Below are 27299 nucleotides of genomic sequence, written 5' to 3'. Positions count from 1 at the left end.
AAAATCAAATGTTTTGCTGGACTTGAATTTATATATCAATTCAATCTAAATTTAAGGCACACAAGTGTTGTGAGCCAGTTGTTGTCCAATGTTTGACATAATCAAGTACTATCATATCCACTTTAAAAGTTTCATCATGTCCAATTTGTGCCTTTCTACCAAGACATGCATGTGTTTCGAAAGCAGCCGTTAGTTAGTTAGTAAGTTAGTTAGTTTTGTCATTAGAAAATAAAAACAACAATAATATTAATAAAAATTAAAAGAAAATAAAACATGTCAAACTAAATGAAACAGTCTCGTAATAAATGCCTTCTGGTTTTAAACCAAAGCCGAAATGTGATTACTCCTTTTCGAACTTTGAAGTAAGGGAACCGAATTATCTAGATTTAGAATCATTAATTGTCTTTGAGACAAGAATATGTTGTAACCAATGTAATGAACCATCTAGAGCTGTTTCATAATCATCCTTTGAATCAAACACATACTCATATTTATTTACCAATTCTGAACCCTCTTTAGACATTTTAGGATGACCAAGTTTCAAATGAAACAAAATTCTGTTTTGATAAGATAATAAGAGAGAAAAATATTGTTTAGTCCATAATAAAGTTCAAGTCTGCTACAAATCTCAATTTTTCAAGTTTCATTAAGTTTAAATTTAACCCTGTCTACAGCTAAGCCGAGTTTCAAATGCTTCAACCCATTAGATGTCACTTTATTTTGTTTACAATTTTACCTGTTATGTAATTTCATTCATCTGTGGTAAAATATTACCACATTCAGATGTGGTAATATTTTCACTATTACCACATCTGAAAATAGTGAATTGTGCCGGATTAGTTTAGTTCCAATCAGTTTTCCCTTAGCGTCATTCCTTCCAGCCGGTATTTCCCCGAGGGCTGTCTGTTTAACAGGTCGCCTCCTTTCTTCTGCACCAGGTATTCTATCCCTTTTTTTGTTTTTCTCTTTTTCCCTTATTTTGATATTCATCATGATCTGCCAAATAAGTTATTAATGGTTCTATTTGCTCACCGAGCGTAATCCATGTCCTGGCGTCCCACTTTGGATCGTATTTTTCCTTTTCAAGTTCACCCTCCATCTGTTTAGGCTCAAAATTTAGACTCAGAAATCACCTCTCTTCTCTTTTTTTCTTTTTTGCAAACACAGCAAAAAAAAAAAGAAATCAAACACAGCGGAAAATCAAACCCAGTAGACAAAATCAAAAACCTCCCACAGATTATAATTTTCCAATGTTGACCATGGTTTTAAAACACATTGCAATAAACAGAAAAAAGTACATTTAAACACATAACGTCTGCTCAGCGGCAGAAGCTTACACACACAGCTGACAGACACACACAGCTGACAGATACACACACAACTTTACACAGAAATGGACCCACGCTTTACAGCTCCTATTTTTGTCCTCTTTTATCACTTATTACTCTACAGAGGATCAGACCGCGATCAACCGTTATTTCATTCTTATGAAATAACGGTTCTCAATGCGTTGAGAGCATTGAGGACCGCTCTCAACGCTTTGCGTCTCTTGGGAAAGTCTCAGAGGGCAGCACTCCCCGAGGATAAAACCGACAAAACCTAGCCTTAACCTTCCCCGCGTCCAGGAAAAGCTGGGGACGGCCAGCTCCCACTGTAAGCCAATCGACCTTTACACCTAAATCTTCACACCTAAAAACTATTTTATTTCTTCACACCTAAAAACTATTATTTCTTCACACCTAAAAACTACTTTATTTCTTCACACCTAAAAACTACTTTATTTCTTCACACCTAAAAACTACTTAGTTTCTCCACATCTAAATCTACTTTTTCTTGTCTATACTCCTATGAACAGTTAAACATGTAGACAGGCCAGTGAAACGCAATTTGAACAGAAATGTAAAAGCAATATGAAATTTAGACAAACCTGGGAAACGGTACAGACGACGGCTGATAACTGAAATTTATACACACCTGAGAAACAGTACAATGGTGTATTAAGGAACAAGTGTCCTTACCTTTCATATGGGCCAGAGGACCAGAGTACTGTTCCGGAAAGTCTGCGCCTGAACGGCCAGTCCAATCTCCGCTCATGTGTCAACACAAAACCATCCTCTGCTACCAACTGTTGGGAATGGAAATCCCGATCGATGAATCATAATTTGTGATTTACACGGAGCATAAAATCAACCAAGAAAAGCATTCAGACTTTACTTATTTTATTCACTTTCAGGGCTGAAAGGAGACGCTTTTACCATTACATCCGAGAAGAGTTTCTAAAAAAGTCTGTGCAGCTTCTGAGGAGAAGGAGGAGGGTAGCTCATTATATGGACTGAAGACACTGGCCTGGGAAAACATTTCTTTTTCGTGAAAAATGGACATTGGTGTCTAACAGAATCAAACATGTAACTCTTTACTATGGGCCCTTTGTCTAACAGCGTGTGACTCTTTCTCGACCTTGGTAAAGCGTCTCAACATTCTGGATGAAAGAGAGAAAAATAAACAATAAAATAAAATAATTAAATACATAACTAAATACATAAGTACAAAGCATAAGTATATAGCTAGATAACTAGATCAGAATCAAACATGTAACTCTTTACTATGGGCCCTTTGTCTAACAGCGTGTGACTCTTTCTCGACCTTGGTAAAGCGTCTCAACATTCTGGAGGAAAGAGAGAAAAATAAACAATAAAATAAAATAATTAAATAAATAACTAAATACATAAGTACAAAGCATAAGTATATAGCTAGATAACTAGATCAGAATGTAGATCACTCGGCAGGTAGTCCATCAGGGGTCACCAAAGGGCCTTAAAGTTTTCAATTTCGCCATTTGATTTTGCACTTTTCCAATTTTGGATTGGAAAAGTGGCATTTGCTAAATATTTCCCTGTACCACTGAGGGTACAAGAGGCTTATCACAAATCCAGTTTTGCAGAATACATTTCTGACCTAACAGTTCTGTCCTGCTAGTTTATTGGTCAGCTGGACTTGTTTACATTATATTATTTTACCTGGGGAAGACAGCTCCAATAGACACTGCCCCCAATCTTTACAAACTCTAGTCCTTACTGATCTCTTTAGATAGATAGAAACTTTATTAATCCCTTTGGGATTTTCCATCAGGAAAATTGTAGAGTTAGTTACACATTTCCAGAACCTAGATATAGAACGGCATTCCCAAAAAAGATTAAAATAAGTTCCAATGCTTGTCCTACATTTGAGAAACAATGATGATCAATCGGAATTTATTTTATTAAGAAAATATGGAATCCTGTGTTGTATTATCATCTATTGAATTGCTTTAAATTTATTACTCAAAAACAAAGAATGGGATAATTTAAACCAGTTCTACCAAACCTCTTTGGGTCTATGGACCTAGTCTATGGTCTCAAGACATTGGTCTGAAGACATTCCCAACATCATTGTAAAACATAAAATCTTGAAAGAAAAGATTTTAAGGTAAACATGATAAGGAATTTTTCTATTGGCCCTGGAAGCATGTAAGTGTTCTGCAATGCCCAGTTGCTACAAAGTGACAAATTTGTAACATAGAAATCTTTGGATGAGAGGCCAAATTTATTTTGATGCTGGGCAAAGGCTATCAATGTGTTATTATTGTCAAATAGATCTGCTATTATTTTGATACCTTTTTTATGCCAGTTTCCAAATACTGCTGAATTCACTCCTGGGAGGAAGTCTTTATTGTTGATAATTGGTATAATATCCTTCCTGCTAATGTAACTGTTCATATATCGCCAACTTTATCCTGATTTGAATGTATCAGGATACATTCAAATGTACATTCAAAAGGTTTTGCCTTTTACTAAAGGCAAAACCTTTAGTTTTGCCTTTAGTAAATTAGCTTGAAACAGGTAAGTGTTTCAATCTTGAATTCACTGATCAGAAGGAATGATCAGTTCCTTGCTTTTGGCAATGTAGTTTATGTCTAGTCAGGTTTATAGAAACATTTTGCTAGATTCTTACTTTACTTGGTCTCAATCTGACCGTAGATGAGGATCAAAGGATAAAGAAAAAAAAAAAAAACAGGCGGATTTGAGTAGAAACCAAATCTGCAGCATTCACTATGATTCACCTGACACTGAAACTCTGAATATGGAGAATCTGGCCAACAAACTCATTGAGTCTTCATTATCATAAGAAAAATTTATTAAATATTGTAAAAGACGTTCAGTCATGTTCCATCAAGAATCCACACTAGGTTTTTACTCCTAATTTGAGGTTCATCTGGAGATAAATATTTCTCACATCAACAAAACAGGTGGTATCAAAGTATATTTATTGAAACTGATTTTGTTCCCATTGCTCAATTTTTGAGCATATTTTGCAATGAATGGCATCTTTAAATATGTTCCATTTATCTTCCATTAAATTTTATTTGTTAATTAAAGAAGTCCAACAGGGGGTTAATTCATCCCACTGAAAACACAGGATGCTCACAATGATCTCTACTGAATATACATGTCTTCAAAGTCTTGTTTCTACAGTTTCAGTCACAGTTTCTACTGTGGGTGTCGTGTTTTCTTTCTTTTGTAATTTTTTACAGCAGGGTAGAGCTCGCAGTACCTCTTTTGGACCCTTGGTCATGAAGATATAAAGGAAAGGGTCTACCAGCGGGCTGAGGTAGAGAAGCAGGTGAGACACCAGCCCCAGGTAGGGGACTTTGTCCTTGAAGGATAAAGCCTCCAAGAGGATGCTGAGGATAAAGGGGGTATAAAGAAAAGTGTAGTTGGCCCAGATTGCCCCAATGCCAAACACTGTCCTCCTCTTCTCTGGGCTCGGTGGGTTGGATCGGGAGCAGTGTAGGGCCCGCCAGGAATCCACAGTGAAAAAAAGGAGAAAGGGAAAAGGAGCGAGCAGAGAGACAGCAAACCACAGGTTGTAGCCTAGCAAGGCGAGGGTGAGCATGGCGAAAGGACTGGCCCACGCCAGAAAGGTCACTGCAGATGACTGTCTGATACTGGTGCAACAGCCAAGACACTGTGGGTAGGCCACCAGCAGATGGCGCTCCTGGGCTATGAACAGCATGAGGGAAATGTTGGAAATGACCCCAAAGTAAAAGATGATGTCTGTGCCATTTCTGGAGAAAACCTGGTCAGTTTCCATACTATGATCCACAGAGGGACGGCTGAAGAAGCTGATGATGTCCGACACCAGGAGGAACATGATATGCATGGGAACCTTGTTCTCACCTAGAAAGAAAACACAGAGTTGGAAAAAACTTACACTGGAAGATTGCAGTGTAAGGTCTCAAATGAACAGGACTATTTGGTTATTTGATGTTTGTCTACAGCTCGAGTTAGATAAAGATCTTTGATCAAATACAGACAAAGATAAGTGTATTGCTGATAAAGATGCTTGCCTTACAATAAGGCTGGCCTTGTACAGAAAACTTCTTAAAGTCCAAATTCCAATATTTCAAAGCTAATGATTTTTAGCAAATTCACACAGGCACAGCTTTTTGTACCCCTCCCCCCCCCAATAACTTCTTTAAAGTTGCAATGTGTCACGTTTATAAAGAACGTGTGTTTTAAATTTTTTTAAACTGTCACCAGGTTGTGACAGTTTGCTATGAAACAGATAAAGATGGATCTCCTCCATGAGCTGCTACTGCTGTCTGAAGATATGCTGTCTGAAGAAGTGCACCCAAAAACAACCAATCAGAGCCAGGAGGCTTAGTGCAACAAATCAACCAGAGAAACAGCTTACTGTTGCCGAAAAACAATTTATCCATCGTGGCTATGCTAACTAGCCTAAGCATTCACAAAAGCATAAGCATTCACAAAAGGATCACAGGATAGAGAAAAAACTGTGAACCAACTATCATGTGAAAGAATGTTCTTCGACTGGCATATGTTAATATATGCCAGTTGAGGCATTTAGAAAACAAAAAATGCTCTTACAGAAAAGCCTTGGATGTTCAACCCTTTAGTGTAGGTGTTTTTATAGCTGCAGAGTAAATGCAATATCTCTTTTTTCCTATTACAGCTGCAGTGTAATAGAAAGCAAAGGGCTGGGTAAGGGAGACAGCTCTGGTTGGTCATTGCCATTTACCACTGGGAGAAGACACAGGTGCTAATTTATTTAAACTGTCACAACACAGTGTACAAATATGTAACATATATATATATACACACACACACGCAGTGTATTATACGTCTGGCGGCCCGCCATGCTTTACTAGCGCCACCGCCAGGCTAAGCCTTTCTTGTTTTTTTTTTTTAGGAAAATAAAATAAAAAAAGAGCCTTTTTTTCAAGGCTATTTAAAAAAAAAGTGTTTCTGTTGCTCCGAGCGTTTCACTATCAGAGCAGATTTATTCCTTAAAGATATGTTTATAGTTTATGCATTTAAAGCCGGACCAATCACACCGCTTTCTCTGCGCGTTGCCTCGCGGGCTACAGCAGCTGGATGTCTAAAACTAATCTCAGCGCGGATCCCGCTTCTCCTTTCACTCGAACTGGACACAGGCTGACCGCTATATTTACATTCCTATGAGGAATTATGATCAGTTATGAGGAGTTATTGATTAAGGTAAGAGTTTAAACCCACCGCGTTAGCTCTGGTCGCGCAGCTCTACGTGAACCGCAGGAATAACTTGTAGTCGCGCTTTCAGAGGTGCTTTGAGGAGCGGTGAGAATTATGTATATTTGTGAACAAAACATTATGCGGCGTTTACATCTCAACACGCTGCCCAGCGTTTGGCCCTGTCTTCCCTGTAAAGTTTAGGTCTGCGTTAGCTGGTGCGTTAGTGGTTAACGACCCAGTGCTAATCACTCATTGTGCAGGTTTAACCCGGTCAGGAGCTTTCGCGCAGTCACGCATCACGCTGATTATATATTATTATCACCAGTATTATTTTTCCGGTTACACTAAGCACCAAATCGTATCAAATGTTTTGCCCACTTAGACAAGAGTTAATGCGCGCGGCCACCGGACATCTGAAAAACTCGTCCATAAACTCGACCAACCAAAATAGTTTCTGTGTCCCCTTGTTAAAAACTCAACAGACACGAAATGAAAGAGCTACTAAAGTTGAATTAAGCAGCATTGAATTAAATCTCTCATTTGTTGCGCATCTCTGCGCAGTGCAGCAGATTACCACATCATGCAGGGCCAGTCCAAGGGTGCATGAGGCCTGGAGCAGAATACGACTTAGGGGCCCCTTTTGTTGCTAAAAAAAAACAAAAGGGGCAGCTTCTAACAGCTTCTGTGTTTGATTTAGTAAAATCTAGGACAGGGGGAGTAGTTTAATTGGCAAACCTAAAAAGCAATAAATTATAACTGCAGCTTACTAATTTGTATTTGTGAACACACGGAGCTGAAACTCAAAGATTATACTGACAGCATCAGATCGTAACAAACCAATCTGACTATGAATATTGTTTTTTTTTTAAAGATTTTTTTTGGCTCTAGTGGCCTATATTTCATAGTTAATTGACAGGAAAGTGGGTAATGAGAGAAGGGGGAAGACATGCAGCAAAGGTCGTCAAGGCTGGGAATCGAACCTGCGACAGCTGCGTCGAGGACTAAGGCCTCCATATGTGGGTTGTGCTTAACCCCTGCACCACCATAGCACACCAACTATGAATATTGTTCTTTGAACTTCTACAAAGTAGAAGTTCCTTAAAATCTCACATTAAATAATTTAAAGTCTTTTAATTCATATATGCTGAAACCATTATGTCCAATTTAGCAGCAATGATAATCTCAATAAACAAATGTTTATTGAGAAATGTCATTGATATATCTGGGGTCTATGTTAAAATGTTAGCATTTAAGGGGCCCCTGAAGCTCTGGGGGGCCTGATGGAGCCACTGACTTAATTTGGATTTAACAGAAGTGGACATAATTGATATTTATTTTAATTGTATTTTTTTGATTAGTTGGATTTTAAGACTAGTTGTGGGGTTAGCAGTTCACTGACGATGTTATCCCATAACATATAATTACCCAGTAATTTTTTTACATAGGCATAAACAGCAGAAAAGCCTAACACCAACTCCTTGTAGACCACACAGTCGCCCGAGACTGCAAAACCTGACACACCAACCTGTGCAAGACTTGGATTGATTACAAGAAAGCCTATGACTCAATGCCACATACTTGGATCATTGAATGCTTAGAGATGTACAACATCAATAGAACCTTCATTGCAAACTCGATGGGGCTGTGGAAAACCACCCTTGAAGCCAACTGCAAACCACTTGCACAAGTGTCCAACAAATGTGGCAAGGAGATGTTCTGTCCCCACTGCTGTTCTGCATAGGCCTGAACCCCCTCAGTCAAATCATGAACAAGACTGGCTACGGATACTGACTCAAGGATGGAGTTCTCTACATGGATGACATCAAGCTGTACGCCTAGAGTGAGCGAGACATCGTCTCACTGATCCACACCACCAGGATCTACAACACTGATATTGAGATGTCCTTCAGACTAGAGAAGTGTGGTCGGATGGTTACAAAGAGAGGGAAGGTTGTCCACACAGAAGGGGTCTCACTCCCAGAAGGAACAATAGCAGATATAGTTAAAGTTACAGCTACCTGGGAATACCACAAGCAAATGGCAACCTTGATGAGGTCACAAGGAAAGGAGCCAAAGCCAAAAACCTCCAATGAATAAGGCAAGTCCTGAGAAGCCAGCTCAATGGCAAGAACAAGATCCGTGCAATAAACAGCTATGCCTTAACAGTAAGGCATAGCTGCAGGAATAATTAGATGGCCAATGGAGACTGATGTTAAGACTTGGAAGCTACTAACCCTACTAGCATGCATGGAGGGTTCCACCCCAAATCCAGCACCCTGAGACTGTACATGAGCCATAAGGAAGGAGGCAGAAGACTAGTGAGTGTGAGAGCCACTGTCCAGGATGAAACATTAAAGATCCATAAATACATCATGGACAAAGCCTCAACAGACAATGTGCTCAGCGAATGTCTCAGACAATGGGGAACAGAGGATGAGTGGCTGGAGGTACCATCATGGGAGGACAAGCCCCTACATGGGATGTACCACCCACAAATAACTGAAGTGGCTGATATCAGGAAATCCTACCAATGGCTGGAAAAAGCTGGATTCAAGGACAGCACAGAGGCACTCATCCTGGCTGCACAGGAACAGACCCTAAACACCAGAGCAATAGAGGCTCAGATCTACCACACCAGACAAGACCCAAGGTGTAGGTTGTGCAAGGAGGCCCCTGAGACAGTCCAGCACATAACAGCAGGGTGCAAGATGCTGGCAGGGAAAGCGTACATGGAACGACATAACCAAGTGGCGGGTATAGTGTACAGAAACATCTGTGCAGAATATGAACTGAAAGCCCCGAGATCAAAGTGGGGAACACCCCCAAAGGTGGTGGAGAATGACCGAGCTAAGATCCTGTGGGACTTCCAGATCCAGACAGACAAAATGGTAATGGTGAACCAGAGGAAAGCCGTTGTGGTGGATGTAGCAATACCAAGTGATTACAACATCAGGAAAAAGGAGAATGAGAAACTGGAGACATATCAGGGTCTCAGAGAGGAAATGGAAAAGACCTGGTAGGTGAAGACCACAGTGGTGCCTGTGGTCATCAGGGCCCTTGGGGCAGTCCCCCCCAAACTGGCCAAAACACATCCCAGGAACAAGATCAGACATCTCAGTCCAGAAATGTGCAGTTCTAGACACAGCCAAGATAGCAAAAATAGCTTAATTACTCAACCTGTTGTTTGAAAGAAATGCCAGATTAAAAACAAAACAGTTTTGTTCCCATTATCACTAGTATAACCATATGAAGTTTGGTAAACATTACTGAGAATTTAAGTGGAACCATGAGACAAAACTTTACTGAGATGTTTGTCAAAAACTTAAAAGATGTACATGTGGTAAATGATCTTACTGCAACTGTAAAGTATAGGGAAGAACCTGTGATGCTGTGGGCCGATTTCTCTTCCAAAAGACCCTGGTCGGTTTGTTGGGGTGGATGACATTATGTACTCTTTGAAAACAAGACTTCACATCTTCTATCTTATCATTAAGGCATAACATGGCATCACATCGCAGAGACAAACTGGCACATGTTCATTCGCCAGACCAAATCAGAGAAACGTATCAATATGAAAAGGTTTGAACAGAGCAGCAGAGACTATTGTTGACATCTGGAAATTGCACACATGTGCAGAAGGCTGGAAGACATGAAGGCAATTCTTTTACATGTCAACCACAGTGGCACTGCTGCAGGAGAACCATTCTGTGCACAAAACGAGACCTGGAGATGTTGGTGGTCAGGTCAGTGCGCCACAGCAGAGAGACAATAACGCAGAAAAACTGTTAAAGAACTCAAAACCACTTGTATTATTTTTTCTTGTTCTCTGTGTCAGCTATGTTACACACAGATGCATTGCCATAGCAACTGACTAACAACAGTTCCAAAAACAAGCAGAGAGAACATTCAGTGTGTTACAGTTTTATGTTTTCAGGCTTGATGTTTATTCTTAGATTATTAAGTGCTCATCTGGGCACAGTAGACTACTTTAAACATGAGCCTGGATAAAAAAAAATGCATGTATTAAAAATAAATGTATAAAAATCTAAAACAAAAGCCAATGATATTTGAGAGAAAATGTTTTTGTTTTTTCTATTACATATTTTGCATAAGTAAAATGCAAAATATGGGATTATGTCAATTTAGTCTTGTGTAATAAAAGTTTAAAAAAAATCCCTTCAAACCTTTGGAGAGGTTCTTGACGGAGTAAAGTGCCAGGACGAGAACGGGCAACCCGATGCCAAATGTCAACCACTTCATCACAGTGGCTACCTGCACAGCTGTTGCAGTGCTGTTGCTGGTTAAGTTGCTGGTGAAGTTGATGATCTCAGACTGAGTCGTGATCTGTGTGCTGGTATCAGCCATAGGAGGCAGCGCTCTTCCTGTTTATGTCATCCTGTGAAGTTGTTTCTCAGCTGATGTTGTGTGAACAGCAGCAGGTCATGATGATCATCTAAAATAACGAAGAATAAAACTCACGTCATCTAGTTAAGTTGTGACAAAATTAAAAAGTTCTCACATTAAAACCACCAACTTCAATGTATTCCATCGGGATTAGGTTTAATGATCAACATAATATATTACATAACTTTGGAATTGAAGGAAACATGTTAAACATTGACGTCTGCTGAATGTTGTGTTGAAGGTTCACCTAACGAACGCTGACAACATTTTCCAGACGTAAAAATGAAATACCATACCAGCGGACTTTCAGTTGAAGGTATGCTGACAATTTTCAGTGTTCATTTGCAGCAGATCAAAATAAAATATATATAGTTCAGCTAGGTCTGGAAATGATAATATGGCAGCAATTTCTGTTTTTGAAGGTTTTATTGGCTCTAGTGGCCTTTATTTGATAGTTAATTGACAGAAAAGTTGGTAATGAGACATTAAGCGCATGAAACTCATGCAGCAAAGGTTGCCAGGCCGGGAATCAAACCTGCGATGGCTGCGTCAAGGTCTAAGGCCACCATACATGGGTTGTGCTTAACCCCTGCGCCACCACAACACACCCATATGGCAGCAATTTCATTGCAAGGGTTTCCTGTGGAGCATTTGTCTTCCATTCCTAGGATATTAAGGATATTAAGCCAATCTTGTAACAAATTGGAAAATTGACAACCAAGTGGTTGTCAATTTTCACTTTGTCAAGTGTAAGTACACTTGACAAAGAATGTATTAATTTTACAATATCCCTTGGCCTTGATACCACCTGCATGGCCTCTGGCGTACAAACAGGAATACGTCATTATGGGCTGTTTACCTATAAACCTATAAACGTAAATTAGACACATCAGACAGTAAAGAACCCACCTTGATATAAAAGTAATTGATCTAAAACAGCCAACCATATCACTGAGGTGGAATTGTCTTAACTGCCACACACAATGGTCTCCAAATGCGCGTCTTCGTATTTTTGTATTTTCCTAAGTGTGATATCTTCACTTCCAAGAAGTAGAGTCACTCTCAGCAGTTGTCTTTTACTTCTTTATTCGGTCTGGTCTTGAACACAACCTACACACTACAGGCGCTAGCTCATTCTGCCCTAGCCTTTCTTGCTTAACTCTGCTTCTCAGGGGCGAATATACTGGGGTGGCACGGGGTGGCAGTTGCCACCCCAAATGAGAGCCGGCGACTCTCATTCATAGCTGGCGACTATGAATTCAATAAATAGTTATGGGAAATTGGACATTAAGCGCATGAAACTCTTTTCCCCGACAACATCGAATGCAACACAATCTAACCTGACACCTACTGCTGAGTAGCGGGAAGTGCGAGAGAAGGACAGAGCGCGAGGCAGCAGCATTGATATGGATGGATATAAATGACTGGACATTACGTGACTTATCGTGCGCCACACATGCGCCATGCTGTCCATTGAGTCAACATTATGGGTGGTCAGGAAAATACCACAGTCGCGCAAAGAATCTGAAAAATGGACGCAATATTTAGCGGTTAATTCAACCCTATGAATTAGATAACAAGGGCTTCAGATTTAACAGGTGAGGAAAAAGTTTTAACTTAAGGAAAACATTGAACAAGTGAGCAGTGGGTCAGTTATGCTAGCCTTCTATTGACTTTGATAACCTTAACATGTGCTGCGCAGTTCAGTGTGTTTTGGTTCCGTTAGCACTAAAACAGGTCAATCCGCCCACCAAGTCATCAGTATAGCAGCTGTTTAAATCAGTTAATCAATCACCGCTGTGCTCAGGCGAAAACTTAATAATATAGACATCAAGCCTGACAGCATAATGTAACAGACTGAATGTTCTGTTTTGGTGTTTTTGCTACTTTTTTGTGTGGGAAATGTTTGTTTTTTGGTGTTGATTCCCCTGATCGGTAATCTCTGCTCTATCTGCTCGATTGAGCTGTTGTCTGTCGGTTGCCATGGCAACGGGACTGCGTAAAGACACAGAGCAAGAAAAAGCAGAATAGAAGTGGTGTTTGGTTCTTCACCTGTTTATCAGATTTATTGTACCTTTATTGTGGCGCACTGTCTGCAGCCACTGCAATTCCTAAAAGTTAAACAAGCGACAAAAACTGAACTAATCATCAAACTATGGCTCCTACAGCATATTTAAAATAAAATGATTGTTCAATGTTTTCCTTAAGATGCTTTTTGCATCTTGACAGAACTAACAGAAACTAACAGAAACAACATTATTTTTGTGACAGATTTCTGCTCGTCCTGCATTGGGATAAAATGGTTTTCTGGACATAACTCAATGAATCACATAGCGACTAATAGACGCTGTCCAATCTAGTAATACAGATCAATTAGCAGGAGTATGAAAGACATAAAAATAATTAACTATACTATATTAAGAAATTATATTTAATCCTCAGTGCTACATGAAGCTCATTTTGAAACAATGCAAGTTAAAAACAATATTTTGCAACAAGTAAATAAAGTCCAATGTTAGGTCTGTGTAAGCTAAATGTGAGAATGAGACATTATATATATATATATATATATATATATATATATATATATATATATATATATATATATATATATATATATACTGGCATATGCTGACACCCCTGAATAAATTCCTGCCCCCCTCTTGCCACCCCATAAATATTTTTCTAGATCCACCCCTGCTGCTTATATCTTCCCACTGCTCCTTCTAGTGCAATGTTTCCTCAAGGCACACTATCCTACATGTTTTAGAGGTTTCCCTGCTTTTCCCTGCAATTCAACTGATTGCAAACACCTGTTAATCGATTGAAATAAGCTGGACTGAAGCAAGGAAATACCTAAAACATGCAGGGCAGTGTGCCTTGAGGACCAGGGTTGGGAAACACTGCTCTAGTGGCCTGGGGGCGATCCCCCAGACCACTAGATGAGGAACTAACTCAGTCTACTACACTAAGGTAATTAATTTCTTCTTTGTGGCTTTGATTTTTGATTATGTTGAGCTGTTGGTGTGATTTTAGGCACTTGATTGTTTAAATAAAATTCTGATTGATTGTGAAGTTGAACAGTGACTGTTGTCCTTGTGGTTTCACTTTTACACACGAAATTAACGGACCTGGGGAGACGAGATAACAACGAGCAAATGGTAGTAAATATCTTGCTTTCTTAACATAGGTTAAGTGGTCCTCGGTCTTCAGCAGCCTGGCTCAGTCCGGCTCAGCTCTACATAGAAGTGAATGCATTTCCACAAGCCCGGCTCGGCTCTGTAGCAGGGTGACGCCTCACCCTCCGGGTTTCAGATGACGTAGCACCGATGTCACCCAATACAGATGGAGGGCCGGAACAATACAGCCCGGTCTGCTCCATAGCTTCAAATGAAGGCATGCCAGTTAAAAATGAGGTTGTTTATTTAGGAATAAATATCACAAAGGATCAAAACAAAAGAAGCTCTCTAAGCTTTGACCCGTTAATTCAAAAGACTAAAAAAAACTGAATCAGTGGTTAATTAGCGTGGCCGTATTCTGTTTACGAAGGCTGAACTCCTCTCTAGACTCATTTATGCTGTACAGTCGTTAGACCAGGGATGTCAAACTCAGTTTGGCTCTGGGGCCGGATCCAGACTTTCTGTTCTCAGGTGGGCCGGATCAGTAAAAGAATGTCACCTCCAAATATTTAGCTTTGTTTTTCAGTACTATGCTTTATCATTCAGCCTACATTTGTGGCCTACCCTACATATCATAATTATAGATGACAAGGGATCTTTTCTGAGCACAACACATTTATTCAACAAACAGGGGAAAAAAAATATTTTCATGTTTGGGTATGAATGTGTTAACAACTGGTTTATTTTAACAGTTGATTGAATGCAGTTTTACACCTGAACCAACTCACCACATTAACAAACTCAAGTGGGAGCTATGAACAAAATATTTTCGCCTTAATTGTCATACTGCTTTGAAATAAATAAAAAAAGTGCAGTGCATGGGCAATAAGATTAGGCTACGCCAGATCAAACTACTAGGCTGGGCCTACTGAAGCTGAGAACATACTGCACAATATCAATTGTCCTTAATATGAAACCAGATGAATCTTATTTTTAATTATCTGCATTCACAAGTGCAAACAAAATCGTGTCATCCCACTTTTTCTCTCTCTCTCAATGCACTCCTGCAGTCTACGTGCTGCTGCTGGCTCCTGAAACTTGGCATCTTTTTGCCTTCACAAGTGCATCGACATTAGGTGTCAAATCCTGAGTAGCAGCACATTTAACAATGTCATTCAAGTGTTTATTTGTTAACTTTGAGCGCTGCTTTGTTTTATTATTATTCATTACCGAAAACACCTGTTCACAAAGATAAGTAGTCCCAAACATGGATAGAACCTTTGCAGCCATGGCTGTTAATTTGGGGTAACCTGGCACGAGATATTGATAAAACGTATCCAATCCCACTGTCCTAAATTTATCCTTCATAGCGGAATCGCATTGCAAGTCAATAAGCTCGAGCTGAATGTCAGCTGGCATATCAGAAGGCTTCGCTGTAAATGGCAAGCGAAAAAAGCCAAATTTGTTCTGAAGTTCACCGAATACCTGAAACCTCTGCCCAAACTCTCGCAGTAAATCTGTTATGTTATCTTTATATTTATCCAAATCATTATCGGGACGGTCCGGTGCCTTCGGACGCACAGCTGTGAGACAAGAGAAATGCGCGGTGTCACCGTTGGATAGCTGCGTCTCCCACAGTGACAGTTTCATCTTCAACGCACTTATGCTGTCGTAATATTGAGTGACAACTCTGTTACGGCCCTGCAATTTAGTGTTAAGTGTATTCAAGTGTTGTGTAATATCAACCATGAACGCAAGATCCTGCACCCATTCCTTGCATTTAAGTTCCTTTACTGGGCATCCCTTCTTCTCCATGAACTGTCCAATTTCCCCTCGTAGCTCAAAGAAGCGCTTAAGTACTGCACCTCTGCTTAACCACCCACCGCACGTCAGTGTGGTATGGTAGGCCAGCATGAATGTCATTATCACTGAGAAATGTGTCAAACTGACGGTGATTTAGCGCGCGCGCTCTGATGAAATTGACAGTTTTCACAACCACACTCATAACATGGTCCATTTGCAGTGTTTTACAACATAACGCCTCCTGATGTAAAATACAATGAAATATCCAAAACTCTTGTCCTCCATTTGCAGTCTGTACTTTGTCACGGAATTTTGTGGCAACGCCTGCCTTTCTCCCGACCATTGATGGCGCACCGTCGGTAGCCAGGCTCACGGCACGGGACCAGTCCGCTCCCACCTTGTCCAGCGCTCCAACGAGAGCGCTGAAAATGTCATCTGCTGTTGTGGTGTCATTCATGGGCACCAATTCAAGCAGCTCCTCGGTGATGGTCAAAGTTTCATCAACACCTCTAATGAATATGGCCAGTTGAGCAATATCTGTGACATCGGTACTCTCATCAATTGCAATTGAAAATGCGATAAATGACTTGATTTTCTCTTTCAGTTGGCTGCTCAAGTCACTTGAGAGTTCTGTCACCCGATCTGCGACAGTGTTCCTTGTTAGACTAATATTGGCAAAAGCAGGTCGCTTTTCAGGGCACACGACTTCTGCAGCCTTAAGCATGCATGTTTTTACAAACTCCCCATCAGAAAATGGCTTGGATGCCTGCACCAGCTCGTTGGCAATAATGTAGCTGGCTCTTACAGCCTCATCAGAAATATCGCGGCTGCGTGTAAAAGTAGACTGCTGTTTCTTCAGACCAGCGACCAATTTGTTTATCTCGTCTTTCCTTATTTGTCCTTTCAAGTGGTCATACTTTTCTTTATGATGAGTCTCATAGTGGCGCCGAATATTAAACTCTTTGAACACTGCAACTTGCTGATTACATACCAAGCACACTGGTTTTGAGTTCACTTCCGTGAATAAATACTTCTCAGTCCATTTTTCCTGGAAAACTCTGCATTCCGTGTCCACTTTTCTTTTTTTTTGACAGTGCCATTTTGGGAAGGGTGTGTTGACCGATAACTTGTTTAGTAGTGGTGAATGGTGAAGTAAGATTGCCGGTTTACTTTTACTTGGACGCATCACGTTGCGAATGTTTACATCCTGTGACTAACTCGTATCAGTGCCGCATGCTGGACGTGAGCGCTTTTACACATTTACTGCCCTCTAGCGACCGGAGGGAGCATTTGATTTATATTTATTTTAAAAAATCACAACTTTTGATAGAAATGAGCTAGAGACTCAGAAATTTATGCCGGGCCGGATTAAATCATCCAACGGGCCGGGTCCGGCCCGCGGGCCGTATGTTTGACATGCCTGCGTTAGACATTGACAATAAAAGTGAGAAAGAAATTGATAAACTGTTATTTAATTTTGTGTGGAAGAATAAGACTCACTATATTAAAAAATCTACTCTAATGAATTCATATGAACATGGAGGACTTCATTGTTTATCTTTCTCTATTTTGACTAATACTTTTAAAATAAATTGGATCCGTCAATTCCAGCGTCTTTCTGGAATTTTAAACCTTCCCATATTTTTTCTAAATTTGGTGGTCTGAATTTCTTTTTAGTTTGTAATTTTGATATAGCGAAACTCCCAACAAAACTCTCCAACTTTCACCGGTAGGCCTTTTTATTATGGTTACTCATCTACAAACACAGCTTTTCTCCTCACCGGTATTTCATTTGGAATAATAAGGACATCCTATATAAGAAGAAAACTATATTTGATTCCTGGTTTACTCGTAACATTATTCTGGTTGACCAATTGTTTAACAGTTATGAGGAATTTCTCTCTAAGTTAAATTTTCCTGTCTCTCCTGGAGAATATGCAAAAGTCTTTGGTGCCATTTCTACAAAAATGTGCATGTTATTCAAGCAGAAGCCGAGAGTCGGTTATCATTCTCCCATTCTAACTCCCATAGATTCTCCTGTTGGCAAAATATGTCTTAAACTTCTTCCTCGTAACAATAATAAATCGATTAGATCCCTGTTTCACAGGGAAGTGACCTCTGCTCCTGTAATTGTATTGCAATCGCTTTCATATTAATTTATCCTGGAAATTGACCTGGCTGCTCCCAAATCACTTTCTTTTCACTAACAAGGTAAAAGAAGTGTCTTTTAAACTCATACACCAAATCTACCCCGTTAGTCTAGATAGACTAACGGGGTAGATTTGGTGTATAACATTGATGTACACTGTTCCTTCTGTGACATTTGCCCAGAATCAGTCACTCATTTGTTCTGGTTGTGTTCTTACTCTAAAGTATTTTGGCAACATTTTTGTAGCTTTGCTGACTCAAAAATATCAGCAGGCTTTCAATTATATCGGAAAAATATTTTGTTTGGATTTCAACAAAATGAAAAAATGAATTTGAAAAGTTTCTTTATCAATTTATTACTTCTTAAGGCTAAATTTCACCTACATAAATGTAAATTTTTGAGGAAAAAAACAGACTTTTCAGGGTTTTTTTTGATTGAACTTAAACATTATATATTTACAATTCAACCTTCAACTAATCAAAAAGCAAAAACAACAATATGGACTTGCAATCAACTTGAAATTTTGGATTATCTCCTATGTTAATTCACTGTGACATCTGGCACATATACCACAATTCGTAATATTTTCTTTATGCAAGATTATTTTGACTGTCATTTTCTTGTCACTATTGTACTTTATGTTTCCCCTGGTTTGTTTTGTTTTTGTTTTTACTAATATTTACTTTATATAGAGAGAATGATGAACATTATTTTCGTGTTACGAAGGTCACAAGGGAGTTCATTTTAAAAAACTTACCAAAAAAAGAGGAGTAAATTGGATCAACAATCTAGAGCTAAAAACAGGAGGTGGCAACGAACAATGCCATGCAGCGCCCACTTTCTAATAGGTAACGATCGCATCGTTTAAATTGTATTTTCTGGACATAGGGTTGCCACCCGTCCCGTAAAATACGGAATCATCCCATATTTGGCTGTCAAATGTTGCGTCCAGTATTAGACACGGGAAGCGATTTGTTCCGTATTTCTATAAATGTCCGATAGACATGCCTATCACACACATATTAACACTAAGTCAACAATGACCAAAATAAAACACAGGAAATAAAGTTTATTTTGGTCATTATTAAGGTCAACTAAATTCTCGTGGCGGGAGCGAAAGGATCCCAGAACACTATGGACCCACGCTGTTGCCATGGTTGCTTAGCAGGCACATCACTTAGCAGTGGGGTGTGGAGGGAACTTGAGCCCCTGCCCCTTTTATTCTTGATGCCCCTGTGGCCATTTTTTTTCCTAAAAATGTTTTATTTAATTTTTTTAATCTGTATGTCAGAAGGCCTGCTTGTGCCCCTCAACAATAATATTTAGCTAAATATAATTTAGCTAAATATAATTTAGCAAAATAAATTTGTCTGGCTGCCCTCAGTGTAATAATGACTGACCCAGTTTCTGACTCAGTTTCTCTGCCTCAATGTTGTTCAGACACTGGGCCCATGGTGAGGAGGAGGTGGGGTGGATCTGCGCCCTCTAACTATCAAATTATTAAATTATTTTTTTCAATAAAAAAGTAAAAAAGTTTTGTGAATAAAAAAGTAAGTCTGATGTTGAAGTGAAAAACTGTTTCCATTTATATTTTCACAATTGTCCTCGCAATAGCGGGGGGAAAAAACGACATCACAGAAATTGTTTGGCTGCAGAGAAAACTTCTAAATTTAATGTTATCAGGCTGTCCCAGTGCTGGACTAAATGTCCAGTTCCCTACAGGTAGCCTTTTATATCTAAAGAATGTCTGTCTTTATATCAGACATCCTCAGGGGCGGATCTAGAAAAATATTTATGGGGTGGCAAGAGGGTGGCAGGGACTTTTTCAAGGGTGGCAGCATATATATATATATATATATATATATATATATATATATATATATATATATATATATATAGTTTTTTATATTTCGTATTAAGAACAATACGAAATATTGTTTTTAACTTGCATTATTTCAAAATGAGCTTCATGTGCCAAGGCTTTAATACAATTTCTTAATGTAGTATAGTTAATTATTTTCACATCTTTCGTACTCCTGCTAATTGATGTGCATTCCTGATATGCATATCAATTGACATGCATTGTGTCCAGAAAACCATTTTATCCCAATACAGGACAAGGAGAAATCTGTCACAAAAATATTAGTAGCGCCATCATTTGTTATTCGATATATCTATTAAATACGACTTAAAATAAAGATTAGAAAACTGATAAATTCTCCATGATACAAATCTATAAACTGTTTAGTTTCTGTTAGTTCTGTCAAAATACAAGAAAGGGTGAATATCTACTTATATTGGTCAATCGTTTTATTTTAAATATGCTGTAGGAGCCGTAGTTTGACAACTGTTATAAATATCACCATGTTTTTAGAACACAGGGGATTAGCTCAATTTTTGTCGCTTGTTTTAGGAATTCAAATGGATAATGAAATAAAGAAAAAATAGCTCCAACAACTTCTATTCCCCCTTTTCTCACTCTGTGTCGGCTTTACGCGGACCCGTTGCCATGGCAACCGATAAACAACAGTTCAACGAGCACATAGAGCAGATTACCGAGCAGGGGAATCAACACCAAAAAACATACATTTCCCACACAAAAAAGTAGCAAAAACACTAAAACAGAACATCCAGTCTGTTACATTATGCTGTCAGGCTTAATGTTATTAATACATTTTCACCTGAGCACAGCGGCTGATTTAATAAAGAGCTGCTCTACTGATGACGTGTGGGCGGGTTGACCTGTTTTAGTGCCAACAGAACCAAAACACACCGAACTGCGCAGCACATGTTAAGGTTATCAAAGTCAGTAGCAGGCTAACAGTTAGGCTAGTATAACTGACCCACTGCTCACTTGTTCAATCTTTTCTTTAAATTAAAAATTTTCCTCACCTGTGAAATCTGAAGTCCTTATTACCAGCCCTTATTATCTATGGTTGAATTAACTACTAAACATTGTGTCCGTTGTTCTGATTCTTTGCGTGATTGTAGTAGTTTCCTGACCACCAATATTCCTGACTCAATGGACAGCAATGGCGCATGTGTGACTTACGATAAATCACATAATGTCCATATACATCTATCAATGCTGCTGCCTCGCGCTGTCTTTCTCTCGCACTTCCCGCTACTTAGCAGTGGGTGTCAGGTTACATTGACACCCACTGCACAATGTAACCCACAGGTTACATTGTGTTGCATTCAATGTTGTCGGGGAAAAAAAGAGTTTCATGCGCTTAATGTCCGATTTGCCATAACTATTTGTTGAATTCATTGTCGCTAGCTGGGGTGGCAACCAGTGGCGGAGCCAGAGGGGAGGCCAGGGGGGCCAGTGCCCCCCCTGTCATCTGATTGGCCCCCCTAGTGGCCCCCCCAGATGATTGACATGTAACAGCACCAGGTCATTCCTGTACATTATTTGGAATCATTCTAAGCCAACCTGATATCTAAAGAAGAAAAACAATAATAAATATATCAAAAGAAAATGTATAAAACTTTATATAAGTCCATGTGACATAAATAAATAGATTTTTATCAGGCGCGATACCAGCCTCCTTTATACTCATAACAAGCTGATATTCTTCTCCTGGGTGTTTCAGTTATGCTGCGCCTGCGCTGTGGTGCAATTCAAAGGCTAAAGCACTTCATACCTGGTGGTTGTAAAACACCAATAAGTTATGTATTAATCCTCCGCAAAAAAGAGAAAAAAACGAAGAGGGGCCGACAATGTTCATAGTTTGGAGCAGAGGTGGCGCTGGAGTTTTTTTCGTTGTCCGTCAAAGAAAAAAATAATTTTATTTCCAATTTGTAGTCATCAAACGAAACATTTATTATTTCTCTGCTAGAACGTTTTTGAAATCAAGTAACATTTCACGAAATGACGTAATTAGAAGACGGCAGAACTCTGATCGTTTCCTGATCCCGCATCACTTCCCTCTGCGGGAGAAAAACCCCGCAGAAGTGGATCAGCTGCGCTAGGAGCTCCAAAGTCTCTGGTCCGTTAAAGCGACCAGATCAGAGATGATTTTCTGACAGATATTGTTCTTATTCTGATTAATAATGAACTCCACGATGTTCTCTGTGCGTAAAGTTGAAACTGTCTGCGAACCAAGTGGTCAGCAGATCACAGCCTGGACAGAAACCAGCGAACTGCTCTCTGTTCTCATCAAGACGAGGTGAGGAGGGAATCTGACTAGGTTAAGTTTTTACTGGTTTTGCTTTTAAAACACCATTAACGTAAGCAGTGTAATTATATATTGTGTATTTTGCGTTTGTCGTCTCATGTGTGATTAATTGGAGCGTAACGGTGGAGCATTTATGCGCATTTATTGCCCAGCGCTCTGCGCTTGTTTCTGCCTAACGGATCTGCACTTTAATTTCTTTCCTCTCTCAACAGTTAGCTGTTATTCCTCTATTTAAACTACAATAAGTAGATCACATTCTCTTTAGGTTTTCTCTGTGTGCTCCAAACTCATTAAATGTAAACTCATTAGAAGCCCGAACCACCATCAGGCAAATAGTTCTGGTCCGACCCGAAATATTGTTACCCGTCAAATGACCTGTCCAATCAGAGCTTCCTAACCAAGGTGTCCATAACTCTTCAACACGCTGTCAGCTCCCGGTCAGAAAGACGCATTTAGTTCAGTGTCCATGAGATGATATTCAGAAAGGATCTTTTATTTGATTGATTTTAGTGTCCTCTGCGATGAACTCTATGTAAAGTCTATCATGTCTCCATGTGCGGCAGTCAAAGGTGTTAATTATAACATGACAGAGGGGCTTAAAAACTAACCAAATATTCAGTTTGGTTATTTTTAAATTATATATATGTGCACACACACATTTAAAATTTTGCCCCCCCCCCCAGAGGTAGTCCTGGCCCCCCCTTGGCCCCCCCAACTTTAAAAGTCTAGCTCCGCCACTGGTGGCAACAGGGGTGGCAAGGCTCTGATTTGGGGTGGCAAGTGTCACCCCTGGACATCCTGATGTAAAGAAACGGTACAGCGACAGCGACTGTCACTGCAACGCACCTAAAAGCCCCGGTACCACCTGCTCACTGTTCGCTTTCTGCCTTACTACCAGGCGTGTTAAAGCCACTGCTGACGGGATCTGGGCTGGAGGTGAGCGGCTGTGAATAGAAGTTATTGCAGAACCTCAACTGTTAAAGGAATGTTCGGCTCATGGCTTTTGGAGTTCACAAAATATCACAACCATCAGCGAAAATACTGTGCCATTCTACTCAGCTGTGCTGCCAGTGTTTTGGAACCTTTTTTAATCATTAAATATCCTTCATCACTGCAACCTGGGTGGGTCCTAAACGTTTCTGCCTCACCACCGTCACCGCACAAATCATGACAAATGGGTTCTTAATATAAATTCTTATGGGTATTGGTGTGTACAATGTTTTAAGATCTTGTTCAATGAGCCCCTTTTAACTTTGAGCCCCTGCCCATCCAAAGGTCTCTGCACGGCTCTCAATCAATCACTGAAGGATTGACATTATTTTCTGGTGGTGTTTTTTGTTTTTAAAAAGTGATCCATAGAGCAAACGTTCATACATAGAGGTCGGTTAGAGCAGTGGTCCCCTTCCCCCGGGTCCGTGGACCGCGCAAGAAATAATTAAATATTTCCGTTTTATTTGAGTCTGGAGGATCTTTTATTTTGAAAATCCTTTAACCGGATTCTCTGGGTTACGTCTTGAATGCCAACAATGAGCCCACAAGCAGCAAAATGAGTAAGAAACAGATCAGGTGTCTTTTTGGAAGTTTTCTTTGCGAAGGGGAAAAGGCCCAGAGAAGAGACAGGAGAATGGATTTATCCTGGACCGATAGGTGATTCCCACATTACAAGACCGCTCTGCATCGTATGCGGCGACCGGCTCGCTAATCAGGCAATGAAGCTTGCTCAGTCCACAGAGAAACTAGCTGTGTTTAAAATTATAGAGAACGACAAACTAAGTTATTTTAATTTAGCAGAATTTCACAGCTACCTGTGAGGTTCCTGCATCTGTTTCTCTTGGCCCAGATGGCTGTAGAGCCACAGGGCTTAACACAGAAAATAAATGTAAAATAAGTTAGTTTTAGAATTTATCATGACTTGATTGAAATACCATAATTATAGTTTTAAAATTTATAACATATTCTGACCTATTGATCTATATTTTACTGTAGTTAAAGCAGATTGTTTGCCAAGATCTCTGATCTGCTCTTTGTCTGTCTGGGAAACAATCAGTAGGAAGTTCTAGCTTTTCACACTGATCTGTGAAAGCCATAAACCCCCATGAATTCGGAGAGTCTGCTTCTACCTTATTTAACAAAAGGTGTTTGATCTTGTGAACAAGTTGCAGGGACTTTTTCTAAATTTAAAAGGACCAGAGATGCCTTCCAATTGGTCAAGTAGAGATATGCCTTATTTGAATACATTAAAGAGGAAAACACACCTACAGGTATAAAAGTTTGTGCACAAGGGAAACAATTTAGAAAAAAGCTGATTTATTTTACTTCTGCACCAGCTCTTTCTCCAAGGACGTCCTTGATATTTCTGTCTTCTTGTCTCAGGTAACAATGTTTGTATCTGTGTTTCTTCAGTTTCCTGTACTATATTATACTTTCTTCTGATTGGATTAAATTCTGTAATTCTGTGACGTCAACACGCATTGTTGTGTTTTTGTCCCCACATGTGGCCACGCGAGAGAACCCGGGATCAAAAGAAAGAATCGGAGCCAGAGTTTTGCTAAATTTAATTGTAATATAAAAATTCTTCCTTAACAGTTTCAATAGAAATATCCTACATAAGAGATTACGCTTTTTAAACCATGGATATAATTTGGAGCAAATTTTCTTATTTTAAAACGCTGTTACTTTTAACAGCGTTAAAATTAACGCGTTAAAATTAACAGCGTTAATTTTTACTTGTGGTTAACACATGTGTTAACCACATGTTAACACGTGTTAACGTGGTTAAGTTTTAAAACTAGCATATTCTAATTTTATTTTCCTAACAGTGTCAATATGTTAAAGAGATTTGAAGAGCTTTGTTGTGTTCCGGAGCCAGCAGCGGCTAGAGAAAGTAGCCAACATGCCATGATGCTAGTTGGTTAGCACACTGTAGAGCGGGTTACATAGGTGCAAACCACTAGCAGCAACCGGTTGTAGGGGAATATATACAGTTTAATATACTGTATATATTAAAAGTATATTTTTAATATAATTCTATGACAGAATTAGTACACTCAAAATATAGCTCTTGAATAGTACATAAAAAAGTATAAAGTATACTAAGTACAACTTGAAGTTTTTCCAAAACAGTACGTTAAAGTATACTAAAAATTGTAATGTAATACTATTTAAATACTAGTGTTACAAAGCACAAAAAAGTTGTTCCAATAAAGTACAGTTTAAGTACATCAAAGTATGCTAAAGTATGTTTAAAATTTAGTATACTAAAGTACACTTTTTTTTTATTACTAGGGCAAGTTATACTGAGAACAAATAAAGCTGTATTCCTTCTAATCTGAGATGTCCTAGTTTTAATCAAACCTTGTGTTGATGTTGCAGTTTTGTTGACTGTGCAACATTTAGAGAAAACGGCAATAATGTCACATTTTTGTCTAATTAACTCAAACTGAACAATACAATAAGAGCTGCATCAAAGAAACTCAACTGATACAGGGTAAAACATCTCACTAGATTTTATTGTTTTCCATTATCACTGGAAAACAATATCATTTAATTTTAAATGTGAAATAGTTTCATTGTCAATTAATTAAGCCCTTTTTAAGAAATCTCATGCCAACATAGTGAAAAACTAAACGTCATTCTGTTCTTACCTGTGAAGAATGTGTGAACCTTCTACTCCAAATATCGTGCACTGACTCCAGGCAAAAACTTCATTTGGCAGAAAATATAGTTAAACATGCTGTAAATATAATGTGCTGTTCCAGTCTGGCAGATGACTGCATAAAGTGTTTGCATGACACAAGGTATAATTCCTCGGAACCCAGCTGCCACTGCAGCTTCCTTATCGCCAGAGTTCAGCTGCCTACTTTGAATGAGACCTGGACATGCTGAACATCCTCTTGTCATGTATTCCGATCATCCTGAGTTGGCCATGAGGAAGAGGCAATTTGCATGTCAAACCAATGTCAATATCTTTAACTTTGTTACCTTCATTTTAAAGGCACGGCACACAGAAGTGTTGAATTAATTGCTCTGATGAAAACAGCTTGTCCTTTCCAAAGTCATATTTTTAATGTTCCTGCAGGAAGACTGGCCAAGTGAAGAACAGCCCAATGGCAAATCAGTGATGGCACCAAGATTATGGGAACATAGATATTCAGCTCCTGGATTGAATTGGGGAGAGATGAAGGAGATGCAGTGTGATACATACTTCGCTTGGTCCAAGCTTCCATCTATCCATCAAATGAATTTCATTTAATTCATTTGTGAATTAAATGAAAATGTAATTTACAAGACATGGTTCATAAATTTTATTTCTAAATGACATAACATGTGATGGTCCAAATGGTCCTGTAAAGAAAAATGCAGGATTGCCAGAACACGAGCGCCATATTGGTTTGGCACAATCCACTTTTGTTAAACTAATATTTCCCTCTGTTGAATTATTTTTATGGCTTTTTCAGTTCTTCCAAAGTTTGCAAAACAATTTTTTTTGCTACAAATGTTTTTGTGCCTTTTTTTTTAAAATTCATGTTTGCTTTCAAAATTTCATCCCTAACCTGCACCTGTTTTTTTTCTGCAGGAGGATGTTTAGCATCCATGAATAACTAATAATTTAAAGTAATTCCTTCAATGAGCTTCATCAAATATGACTCATCTGAGTCATATTTTTCATCAGGAGGAGGTGACTCAGTTCCTCCAATTTGATCATAACTCATAATATTTATATTATTTAAGAATCAATGCAGTGGCGCAAAAAGTGGGTATGCAGGGTATGCAACGCATAGGGGCGCAGCACCAGAGGGGGCGCCAAAACCCCGTCTGGAGGGGGCGGCGCGCCGATGATTTTTTCCCTTACACTTCTGCGCGCCTTACGCTCCTTCACCTCGCGCACATAACGATGTAAATGTAGCGAGTTTTACCCTTCACGTATCGTCGCCTCGGGGGGCGGGGGGGGGGCTGAGTGAGCGTCGCTCCTTCACCCTGACGTTCCTTCCCTCGGTCGGGGGCAGGGGGGGCGCCGATCTATGTTTTTGCATCCACCTAAATAATGTGTAGTTGCGCCACTGAATCAATGGACCAAAATGGAGCCATGATG

General features: G+C 39.4%; 1 protein-coding gene and 1 long non-coding RNA gene across 2 annotated transcripts in view; one reads left to right on the top strand and one right to left on the bottom strand.

Annotated features, from left to right (window-relative positions):
• Nucleotides 1-2202: 2202 nt before the first annotated feature.
• Nucleotides 2203-27299, bottom strand: part of LOC103476624 (uncharacterized) — a 28564-nt gene continuing 3467 nt past the window's right edge. The window contains exons 2-3 of the mRNA XM_008429099.3: nucleotides 10736-11004; nucleotides 2203-5216 (exon numbers count right to left, since the gene is read on the bottom strand). Coding sequence (XP_008427321.1) covers nucleotides 4492-5216; nucleotides 10736-10916 — 906 coding nt within the window. The 5' untranslated portion in view covers nucleotides 10917-11004 and the 3' untranslated portion in view covers nucleotides 2203-4491. The remainder of the gene's footprint in view (nucleotides 5217-10735; nucleotides 11005-27299) is intronic.
• LOC145555238 (uncharacterized) lies at nucleotides 20949-21560 on the top strand. The gene is made up of 2 exons (XR_014091345.1): nucleotides 20949-21171; nucleotides 21208-21560. It is a non-coding gene; the product is annotated as an uncharacterized LOC145555238 (long non-coding RNA).

Source organism: Poecilia reticulata, chromosome 15 (genome assembly GCF_904066995.2).
Source record: "Poecilia reticulata chromosome 15, P_reticulata-male-v2, whole genome shotgun sequence".
NCBI lineage: Eukaryota > Metazoa > Chordata > Actinopteri > Cyprinodontiformes > Poeciliidae > Poecilia > Poecilia reticulata.
This window is presented reverse-complemented; position numbering and strand designations above follow the sequence as displayed.